Raw genomic sequence first — 10800 nt, forward strand, 5'->3', positions numbered from 1 at the left:
GTTTTATTTATTCTTCAATGAAGGAAATAAAAACTAACCTAGATGTTTTAATCATAAGGAAATCCAGTACAGTGGATTAAGTACTTCAAAATGACCAGAATTGGGGGACCTACTACCTGGATACTGTTGTGAATATAGTTGGGATCAAGGATTTACCACCAAAGTTATTATGCAGAAATGAGGAAGCTGGACTCAGATTGAAAGTTGTGTTCATATACTTCTCAAAGTCCTTCCCTGTCCTGTTTATTTTAAAAATAAAATTAAAAAAAGTTTTCAAGTTTTGCTTCTTACATTTACATCTTTAACCCATATAGAACATCAATGTTCAGGTATGGTGTGAGGTAGAAAAATACATTGCTTTTAATCATAAGAATAAATTTCCCAGCACACTTATTTAAAACCATTGAATTTCCCACTACCCTGATACACCTCTACTTTTATATATAAAATATCTGTATATCTGTTCTTCTATTTCTTAGCTTTCTATGTAGTTCAATTAGTTGATCCATGAATAATAATATGGTATCCAAAGTGCTGCAATGTTTCAGATACCATTGTGATATAAAAAAATCCCCCAATGTTTAGTAGCTGAAAATGCCAGCAATCACTTCATCATTTCAGATGGTTTCAGTGGGCCAGGAATTTGGGAGCATTTCTGAGGGGGTAATTCTTGTTCAGGGACTGTTGTGAGGTTACAGACAGAAACTGGGTGAGCCTGAGGTTATCTGAAAAGCTTAGTTACTCATGTGACTTGTACCTAGACTTTCAAGTCTTGAACAGTGGGAAATAGAACAAGTGGTACTCCTTGAGATCATAAGGGTGGGGTACTATAGAACTGATGTCCTTGTAAGGAGAGGAAGGGACGAGAGAGTTCTCTTTCTGAAATGTGTGCACAGAGGAGAGGCCATGTGAGGACAGTGTGAGAAGAGATGGACAGTCTAAAAGCTGGGAAAAGAGGCCTCATCAGAAACTAGCCCTGTTGCTACCTTGATCTTGGACTTCCAGCCTCCAAGACTGTGGGAAAAATCAATGTCTGTTTAATCCTCCCTCTCTGTAGTATTTTGGTATGTCAGCCCAAGCAGACTTTGATGATGATGATCAATAATTTAGATTTGGTGAATAAAGGCCTGAGTTGAATCACCACAATTCAGTTATAAAGGTCATGACTCCTCATCAAATCACCATATGTGAATAATACTTAAAGCTTGAATTTTTTGAATGAAGGAATCAATAGGTATCCTCGAATAGTCTGTGATAGCATCACAAATAGGGATGTATATCTTCCTCTTTACCTTTTTCTAAGAGATCATTTTGCCAGGGTAACTGTGCTCTGGAAAGAGAAATAGTCAAACATTTCTGGCGATGACTGGAAATATGTTGCAAACTAGTGCTCATTTCTGTGGTCCAGTAGTCTGAAACCAGACCAAAGGTGACAGAAGGAGCAAAAGTTATCATAATGGGGCAGTTCCACATACATTGTTAGACTTCCATGTGTTCTATAGGAATACATTTCTGTTTTGGGTCCCTGGTTGCCAGAGTATAGTTTCATGGAATGAAAGAAGGACTCAATAGAAGTATTTAAAACTAATCTTTCATTCCAAAATATTAAGCAAAAAGTAGTACCATATTTTTGGCTACCAAAGAGATTTGATAGATGCAGAGAGTGAGTCTTACCACTTTCCCACTTAATTTACTTGCTTGGTTTGGGAACAAAATGGAGAGACAGGCTCAATCTGTATGGAAAATGGAAGCTTAAAATAAAATATGATATCATTAATATTTACATTTTGTGATTTGCCTTTGTATGAGAAAATCCTGTAGAGTCAAAAGGATGTATTTGGTTATGATCTCTCAACATCCTCATTTCCTTAGACAGGTCTCCCTTGGAAAACAAGGAGGCTCACTGAAGTAATTATATAGACCAATTAGGCAAGCAAAACAATGTTTTTTGTTTGAATTACTCTGCTAAAAGTGATAATATCAGCTATTCCATGCAGGAAAAAGATAAATAAGTTAGGATTTAAGAAACCTAAATTTGTATTCTTAATTTGTCTCAGATTCTTCATATGAAAAATTTTTTAAAAAGTGAATTAGGTATTCTTCAATAACTCATTCAATTTCCACTGCCTAAGATTACTGATTGATTCATCAAGTTCTGGCTTCCATGTACTTGAATTTTCAGAAAACTCTCATAATATGATATGAAATCCAAGATTAGTATTCTAATTCTTCTTCCTTTTTTTTTCTTTTTGCCGAAGGCAGAGGCTTTAACCCACTGAGCCGCCCAGGCGCCCCTAGTATTCTTCTTATAGTCAAACATGATACAACACTTTTCAGGGATTTTTTATTTTGGAGATTTCTTAAATTAGGTAGATAACATTGTGGAACTGAAACAATAGAAATTGGCTTTGGGTTCTATCCCTTACTAGTTATACTATCCCGGAAAAGTGGAAATAAATCATTCTAAGCCTCGGTTTTTCTATCTATGAGTTGGAAATAATGTATTCATCTTCTAGGGTTATACTGAATTAACTATGAAAGGACTGCAAATAGTAAGTGCTTGATATAGGATACTACCTTTTGATGGTGAATTTAGGGCAAATTAGAAGTGGACAGGGACAGTAATATGTTATTAACTGACTTGACAAAGTAAATAATTAATAGTAATTCTAAATTCTCCAGAGGGAAAAAAGTAAATTCTCCAGAGAGAAAATATGGGAAGTTCTGAGAGGAAGAAGTTGATGCATTTCAAATTCCCAAGTGTTTCTTGAGTTTATTTGTTAATATCTCCACAACTTAGAATGAGAATCAGTCTTCTTAAAGCCTTTGTTGAAAAATGGATGTTAACTAAGGATCCTGCTATGTGCCTCGGTGAGTGTTCCTGTAGGAAGTAATATGGGGCCAAGGTCAAGATCAAGACTTGAGGCCAGACGGACTTGAATTATACCTTTAGGTCTGTTTCTCACTCACTGTATGTCCTGGGATACAAGGCTTTCCTTCTTCATGTTTCAGTTTTCCTATCTGTATAATAGAAGGAAAAACCTTTCAACCACATATAACTCTCTCTAAACAATATTAAAGGAGATAATTTACATTTTGCATGATGTCTAGCATATATAAACAGTCAATACTAATTTTTGATTATTACTTATAATAATAATGGCTAATCTCACACAGAACTTTATAATTACCAAATAATTCCTATCTCTTAAGAGGAGAGTAAACTTACTTTCCTTAGTCCTTAATCATCTCAGAACTTTAATATTTCTGACACCAAAAGAAATAAGAAGAGAGATAAGAAAGAGCTATTGGGACATTTGAAATGGTAATAAAATTTCTTTAAAAGGTATATTCTCTAAAATTAAAATAATATGTAGTCATGATAGAAAAATATAAATTATAGATAAGTTCAAAAAGTAAAAATGTTATAGTTTCAGCATTACAATAAACCTATAAAATAATACTGGTTTTGCTCTATTTACTTTCTGCATTTTTTCACGCATAATTTTAAACACTTGTACCTATACTTTTCCAAGAAATTCTAACATTTAACAATAAGGTAACAGCATATTTCTTTGAGTTGGAAGATTTGGATTTGTATTTCTTCTATTCCTGAAGGCAAAAGGAGTGCTTTATTTAGATGCACTGAAATGATTTTTAGCTTTTATTCCTTGATGGTGTAGTAGACCTTTCCTTCCTCCTATGCCCTTTGATTCTTAATGAGGGAGAGCACTGCTGGGAGAGGTACTCTTGGTTGTTCCATATGTGTTATTCTATGAGAGAGGCTGGTGAAAACATCATGGTTATTGGTTGAAGATGTGGCTTCTGATAATTGAAAGCAATAGAAGCAAAGGATTTCTTTCTCTCTAAGAGTAAGATGCTCTTTGATAAAATATACGAAATGACTGGAACCTCATTGCTTCCAAATTTTTAATCTTTATACAGATTGCTTCCTGAAATGATAGGAAACTGAAGCAGTTCTTTCAAGATTAGGTGTTTCGAATTCTATTTCCTACTTTAGGCATTCACTTAATCTTCAGTACAAAATGTTGAAATGTCTAACTCAGTGTTCTAGTCTCAAAGACCTGATCCATGCTTCATCTTCCAGTAATTCACATGTGGTTATTTGGCCTCTGACACATTTAACATTTTCTCTCTTTTTCATTAGAATTTTGGTTGTACCTATGGTAGAGGAGGAACTCTTTCAAATTAGGCTCCTGTCTTTGCATTCCCCCAGGAAACTGCCTTCCTGCCACTTACACATATTAAAGGTGTAATAAATGGTTACTGAATTAACATGTGAATCAGTGAAACTCTGGGCACTAGGCAATGAATGAAAGGATGAATTAATGAGTAATGGGTTTAGAGAAATAAGGGAATGGTTTTCATAAAGGCAAGTGGATTTTATCTTGTTGTGACATTACCACAACTATACTTTATTTAATATTTATTTATTCTCTATTAATTCACCATAATGTTTAGATGATATAATTGCAAGGGTAAGCCAGAGACCCAAACAACCCTGTTTGCAAGAGATAAAGCATTGGATTTTTTTAAGGACTGGATTCTCTCTGGCTTACACAACTTACACAGAAAAAAAAAAAAAAATCCTTCCTTAACTTATCTCATCTATACTCATAACACATGTTAATAGATCTCCATTTTTCACCCTAGAGGCTGAAAAAGGGGGCTGGTTAGAGTCTCCCAGAATAGCCTTCCTAGTTTCCACATTATCACCTGCAGTGTTGATAGACACAGATAAATTGTCTTCCCATTCCCCAGTCTTCTTGGTAGCTATTCTTCTGCTAGATTACTCTCACTAGTCCTTTTTCAGAAGGGACTGAAGAAGTACCCTCTAAGACTCTAAGGGGAGTAATATTATTTACTACCTAAATATTCATCATTATAGGTTAAAGGTGACTCTAGGGAAACAAAATCTGATGACATGAGAATAGCATGGAGAGGAGTGAACAAGCAGGGATCATTTTTGTGGGGAAGGGAGGGTGCTGAGCAAAAAAAGGGAAAAAAGGAGTTTAAACGGGAGAGTATCAGCCACTTTGGTAAAGAAGAGGAGAAGATTCATGCTACATAGTTAAGAACCATGAAGATAAACGATAGATAAATATTCTCTCTCTCTCTCTCTCTCTCTTTTTTTTTTTTTTTTTTTTTTTTTTTTTTTTTTAGGAATTCACTGCACAGTGAATTTCATAGAAAGAATACTATATAATAGTCATGGTCAAATGTCAACCTTTGTACCTACTTTGTGCCAATTACAGAAATAGCCAATGTTCTGCTCTGACAGATATCCTTTGAGCCAAGTATCTTCATTTTACAGTAAATAGTGAAGAGTTCCAGAGGTTAAATGTATTTTATAGAATTATCTTTGCTGTTTATTCCAGTGTAAGGCCAGGGTCACAACCTACTGAATTACACTGAACAGCTTCCTTTCCTTTTGTAAAGTCTTCCTTATTTCATCTGTTACATAAGGATGATAGCAGGGTCTGACTTCAGTGTTGATGTAAAGAGTAAATGTGTCTGGCACTTGTAAACACTCAGGCACATGTTGGCTGTGTTAGTGGTCACATCTAGACATGAAATGGTCTCCGTATATGACAACACTGTCTTTAGGTGAAGTTGTCCAAAAAACTTTAGAGTAATTTTTACTCTTTTCTCTCTTTATGTCTCTGTCAAGTCTCTCAGCAAATTCTATTGTATCTACCTTCATAATACATCCACCTCTACTCCTACCATCACAGTCCAAACCACCATCACTTTTTGGCTAGATGGCTGCAATAACTTCCTAACTAGTCTGCTTCTACTCTTGCTCCTTTATGAACCATTCTCTAGACAAAAGCCAGAATAATCCTCTTACAGTGGTCTGCATGATCTGTCATCAACCACTCTTTATTCATCCCACTCCTCTTAAGCTAGCCTCCTTTGATCTGTGGTACCAACCATGCTCCCACCTCAGGGACTTTTCATTTGCTGGTTTCTCTATCTGGAAGCTTCTATGCTCAGATACCTTTGTCCTTCCACAGCCATTCAAGTTTGGCTTATGCCATCCCTTCTCAAAGAAGCCCTCTCTGATTAGCTTACAGAAAATAATCCTACTCAGGGATCATGTATCATTTACCCTGCTTTATATTTCTCCTAGCAGGTATTATATTTTTGACATAATATATAATTCCTTTTCTATTTGCTATTTTCTGTCTCTACGTACTAGAATATACGCTTCAGGAAAGTAGAGACATTATCTGCTTTTTTCCCTACAGTATTAGGCATATAGTAGACCTTGAGTATTTTGAGGTGAACTTATAAGCGAATGACTAAATAAACCATAAAATTATATTGCATTATATAATCTTCCCCTATATCACACACGTGCACACACACACACACACACACACACACACCAGGGACAGATTGATAGGATTTTTTTCAGCAGGGTCCTTTCAATGTGGTTGCTACGGATACTCATATTAGCTAAGTTTGGCTGGGACTGGAATTGGGAAGCTAACAAAAAAAAAATTCAATAACATATTTTGTTTCTATTTTACTTCAAAGCAAGTTTTAAAGAAGATTTTTACAAATTGATTAAGCAGAAACAAATCTCCAACAGAATAAAACAGAAAAACCCATGGTGAAAGAACACAGAGGACAAAAATATCTGGATCTCTAGAAGTCTTTTTATCTCTCCTAAATATAGTGGTTGCTCTTCTCTTATCCAAAGGCAAGGTAATTTTTAAAAACGTGAAACCATGACTCTCAAAGAAATATAAAATGAACACATACCAAAGGTTTTATTTAGTTCTTTCATTAATGAGGAAACTGGTATGATTATACTCAGCCTAAAGGAAATTCCAAAATAGCACCCTTACATTATTCAGTCAGGAATGTGTAAATAATTTACAAATAAATGCAAAACTGGCTTGATCTGTAATGGCCAGCAAAATCAATCAACGTTCCACCCAGTAGCCTTTGTATTTCTATGGACCAGAGTTGTTAGCGTTATTATCAGTTTTATAAATTTAAGGAGTTGTTGAATAGCTCGAGATATCAAAAGGCATAAATCCGATAGAATCATATAATCCCAAAGAGAGTGTCATAGATAACACATAGACTTCAACTGAAGATGTCCAGTAATCTTTAGGTTACATTTCTTTCTTACACAATATATTTTACTGACAAAAGTTAACCTTACTTTGTCTCTGTACATCAAAAGAAGTACAGATGTTTTTTAAATAAAATAAACTTATATAAAAGGAACACTCTTTCTTTTTTTTACACAAAGGAAAAAAAACACATATTCTCTGCATCCATTGGAGCCCTGAAACAACATACTTCAAATGAGAGATTTAGAAGAGCTTAATTATGTTTACTTACCAAGATGTAGATAGGACTATGGGAAACCAGTAAGGGGTGATAAAGCCATTATTACAGTTAGACCTGAGAGAGCAAGGGGAGAGAGTGATTACAGGAAACCAGAAGTTCTGTCCCAAAGAGTTCTGTCTCATTAGTCACCCATTGGTTGACAGACTATAAGAGGGAACCAGGACAGTAAATACCCTGAAATCCTTTTCTTCCCAGCTGTCTTACATTCAGTTGGTACCGCCTGTTGGTAAGAATTAAGAGAGTTCTGGCTGAAGGGGACCAGGGAAAGCAGCTGCCCAGGGTGTACACACTGAGAATAGATCTGAAGGGGTGGAAAGAATACAAGAATATATCTAGTTCCTGTTCTGTGAATTCCACTTTTTCTCCCATGTAAGAGAATAAACACTTTGATCTGGGGAGTTAGGAGGAAAAAAGAAATCACAGGAAAAATAAGTAAGGAGTCTTCCAACTGATTTATTTACATAACACTTGTTGAATACCACTATGGGTCAGACACTGACTGAACCAAGTGCTGGGGATAAAGAGGTGAACAAGACAGATACAGATCTACTCTTCCACTTACTTGAAGAGTTTTTAAATGAAAAGGAAAAGGTGAATTGCACTTAACCTGTATATTAAATCAACAATTGTACAAATGGTCTTTAAAAAAATATTTAATGAACAGTTCTTAACATTTCTTATTAGCTGAGAAACAATCAGGCTAATTATATGGTGAGTTAGTTCCCTGTATCTGGATGTCCTCTAGCACAGCCTCAGTGATGGTTCATTAGGTGATGAACCTTGTAAGAAGCTGAGTTAGTTCAAAAATTCACTCTTTTTATAAAATAGAAAAAGGATGTTTCTTTTCTTGGTACACCATGAAAAAATAGCTTATACTACTAAAATGTTTTGGTCTTGTCTAAAAATCCAAAATATAAAGTTCTCATCATTTGAATTTGGAGATCTTATCTTTGCAGGTTAATTCTGCACTCCAGAATCTATCATCAGGATTGAAATGAAAGAAGACAGGATGAATGTGACCGAATTCATTCTAATGGGACTTACCCAGGATCGTCCAATGCAGAGAATTCTATTTCTGGTGTTACTTATCACCTACATAGTCACTGTCACAGGAAACCTACTCATTGTGGTTACTATCATTGGTAGCCAGGCTTTGGACTCCCCAATGTATTTCTTCCTGGCCTTCTTATCTTTGATAGATGCATGCTATTCCTCTTCCATCATCCCTAAAATGCTAGGCGATCTGCTCTTTGATTCAAAATCTGTTTCCTTCAGTGGCTGCATGACACAGCTCTTTATAGAACATTTCTTAGGAGCTTCAGAGATTGTCCTCCTTGTGGTCATGGCATATGACCGCTATGTGGCCATCTGTAGACCTCTGCACTATGTGTCCATCATGAACCACCACACATGCTGCTTCCTGGTGGGTGTGTGTTGGGCAGTAGGTTTTCTCCACTCCATTGGACAGATTTTGGTTACTCTCTGGCTCCCATTCTGTGGTCCCAATATCATGGATCACTTCATGTGTGACATTTTCCCCCTGATTCAACTTGCCTGCACTGACACTTTCCTTGTTGGTCTCTTGGTTGCTGCCAATGGTGGGGTTATCTCTGTGATCACCTTTGTGATGTTACTGGTATCCTATGTGGTCATCCTGTGCTCCTTGAAGACTCACAGCTCTGCAGGGAGGAAAAAGGCCCTCTCTACCTGTGGCTCCCACATCACAGTAGTTGTCTTGTTCTTTGTGCCCTGTATTTTTATGTATCTGCGACCAGTAGCTACTTTTCCCATGGATAAAGCCATAGCCGTATTCTATACTCTTGTTACTCCCATGTTAAACCCTGTCATCTACACAGTCAGAAATACAGAGGTAAAAAATGCCATTAGAATGTTATTAAACAAGAATACAATTACAGATGATAAGTGACCCAACACAAAGATTTTATTTCTATCATGATTTTTACATTTTTATATTACTTTAAAGCACTTTCCATACCTCCCATGTGAGACAACGCCTCTGTAAGATAGGTATTATTATGATTATTGTTGTTTTACAGATGAAGGAAAAGAAAATTCAAAAACATTGAATAGGTAGCGCAATGTCAGACAGAGCTAGTGTGTGGATCTGCTTTTTTTTCTAAATCCAAATCTGGTGATCTTTCAAGCATTCGAAGACTATTAGGGGGAAGAAAAGCAGTAATGCATCAGAACCATTCTTGTTTTGTAACAAATTTAAAACATGCCTTTCTAGCTACAGAGTTGTATAATGGCTTGTGTATATAAGCAGTTGGTACTCAGAAAGCTGTACTGCCTACTGGCATATAGGACAGTGTGGAGTATAATTTAGAAAGAGGATACTTGCCAAGACCCTTTTGGCCCACAGTTGATATACCTAAAGTTTAAAGTTATTTTGGGGTTTCTTGTTCTGTTGAGTAAATGTTGTCAGGAATTATAAAAATTAATGGTATTTAAACCGATGTGGAAATGTTTAAGTGTTTCACATGGTCACCTCTTATAAAATTGAATTTCTATTGTTTTTATTTTACAAAAAAAAGTGGAAAATCAAAAGGTTTAAATAAGTAGATCCTAGAACATAGAAGTCAGCCTTGAGCCCAAATATTCTTACTCCCCATCCTGTGATCTTTTCATTATATAGGGGGCTTGGACTGGTATTTGATGATTTGTTCTATAAAAATATTTGTTATTATATGCTATAGGTTATGACACTTTATCAGAGTAATAATTATTAGTACAATCAAATGCAAGTGTTTCTCAAAACATACAATAAAATATATTTTAAAAAAAAACTTTTACTATTAAAAAACTGGCTTTACTTTTAGTTCCTTGAGACTGGAATCCTCTTTGGAAGGTCATTTATAAGGGATACGAAAAAACAGGAATCATTACAATTGAACGAAAAAAATATTTTTTAGCAAAACAACTTATATGACTTTGTTGTGAATCAATTTTGGCTCTTTTTTTTTTTTTTTAAAGATTTGTTATTTATTTAACAGAGAGAGAGAGATCATAAGCAGGCAGAGACAGGCAGAGAGAGAGGGGGGAAGCTGACTCCTCGATGAACAGAGAGCCTGATGCGAGGCTCAATCCCAGGACCCTGAGATCATGACCTGAGTAGAAGGCAGAGGCTTTAACCCACTGAGCCACCCAGGCACCTCGATTTTGGCTCTTTTTAAAAATAAAGTCTGTTAAAAGAAGTCTGTACCTAAATACAAATGTATATGCATGTCATAAATGTGCTAATAGCTTCCTCTTAAAAAAAAAAAAAAGAAACATTTTATTTATTTATTTTAGAATTGAGATAGAAAGTGTGAGCAGGGGGAGGGCCAGAGGCAGAGAGAGAATCTCAAGGAGAGTCCACACAGAGCACGGAGCCCAATGCCAGACCCA

The 10800-nt window shown here is 35.7% G+C and overlaps 1 protein-coding gene across 1 annotated transcript; it reads left to right on the forward strand.

Moving 5' to 3' along the window:
- Positions 1–8386: 8386 nt before the first annotated feature.
- Positions 8387–9319, forward strand: LOC309872909 (olfactory receptor 4C46-like; the record flags this gene model as incomplete). The annotated part of the gene is made up of 1 exon (XM_082747879.1): positions 8387–9319. One exon carries the CDS (start codon positions 8387–8389, stop codon positions 9317–9319), a length of 933 nt encoding a protein of 310 aa, XP_082604005.1.
- Positions 9320–10800: the final 1481 nt, after the last annotated feature.

The sequence above is a fragment of the Mustela nivalis genome (genome assembly GCF_964662115.1).
Source record: "Mustela nivalis genome assembly, chromosome: 9".
NCBI lineage: Eukaryota > Metazoa > Chordata > Mammalia > Carnivora > Mustelidae > Mustela > Mustela nivalis.